The 969-nt window shown below is 57.4% G+C and overlaps 1 protein-coding gene across 5 annotated transcripts in view; it reads right to left on the reverse strand.

Annotated features, from left to right (window-relative positions):
- Positions 1-969, reverse strand: part of CNN1 (calponin 1, basic, smooth muscle) — a 19,074-nt gene that overhangs the window by 10,732 nt on the left and 7,373 nt on the right. For all 5 annotated transcript variants that reach the window (XM_011994059.1, XM_011994060.1, XM_011994061.1 and 2 more), the window contains 2 exons: positions 786-852; positions 558-695 (listed from right to left, as the gene is read on the reverse strand). In XM_011994059.1, the coding sequence (XP_011849449.1) occupies positions 558-695; positions 786-852 (205 nt within the window). The remainder of the gene's footprint in view (positions 1-557; positions 696-785; positions 853-969) is intronic.

The raw sequence follows: 969 nt of genomic DNA on the forward strand, positions 1-969 counted from the left end.
CGCTCCTGCTTCTCTGCGTACTTCACCCCCACATTCACCTTGTTTCCTTTCGTCTTGGCCTGGGTGGGGCAGGGAAAACAGGGACTGACGAGGGGATCTCCAGGCTGCACAATCCCCTTGGACACTGTTTTTTTTTTTTTTTTTTTTGAGACGGAGTCTTGCTCTGTCACCCAGGCTGGGCAGTGGCACGATCTCGGCTCACTGCAGCCTCTGCCTTCCAGGTTCAAGCGATTCTTCTGCCTCAGCCTACCAAGTAACTGGGATTACAGGCGTGTGCCACCACGCCTAGCTAATTTTCGTATTTATAGTAGAGATGGGATTTCACCATGTTGGTGAAACCAGGCTGGTCTCAAACTCCCAACCTCAAGCAATCCGCTCACCTCGGCCTCCCAAGTGCTGGGATTACAGGCGTGAGCCACCGCGCCCGGCCCCCTTGGATGCTGTTGACAGCACCTGCTCCCCCATCCCTGCCCGCCAGTCACCTTCACTGGACTCTGGGGCACAAGTGGCCACACGTGCCGCCCACCGCCCCCTGCCCGGCCTGCACCCACACTCACCATGCTGGCCAAAGCCAGAAGGGTGGACTGCACCTGTGTATGGTTGGTGTTCTCAAACAGGTCGTTGGCCTCAAAGATGTCGTGGGGCTTCACCCCATACTTGGTGATGGCCTTGATGAAGTTGCCAATGTTCTCCAGCTAGAGGGGGGCAGGTTGTGGTCACTGGGGGGAGAGGGGAGGTCTGAGGGGCTTGTGGGAACGGATGGAAGAGATTGGGTCTGGGCTCACCTGGTGCCAATTTTGAGTTGACTCATTGATCTTCTTCACAGAGCCTGGCTGCAGCTTATTGATGAATCTGAGAAGAGTGGGGAGGAGGTAAGAAAGGTGTCCCCCCAGGGCCGGGCGCGGTGGCTCACGCCTGTAATCCCAGCACTTTGGGAGGCCAAGGCGGGCGGATCACGAGGTCAGGAGA

This window comes from Mandrillus leucophaeus, unplaced genomic scaffold (genome assembly GCF_000951045.1).
Source record: "Mandrillus leucophaeus isolate KB7577 unplaced genomic scaffold, Mleu.le_1.0 Scaffold440, whole genome shotgun sequence".
NCBI lineage: Eukaryota > Metazoa > Chordata > Mammalia > Primates > Cercopithecidae > Mandrillus > Mandrillus leucophaeus.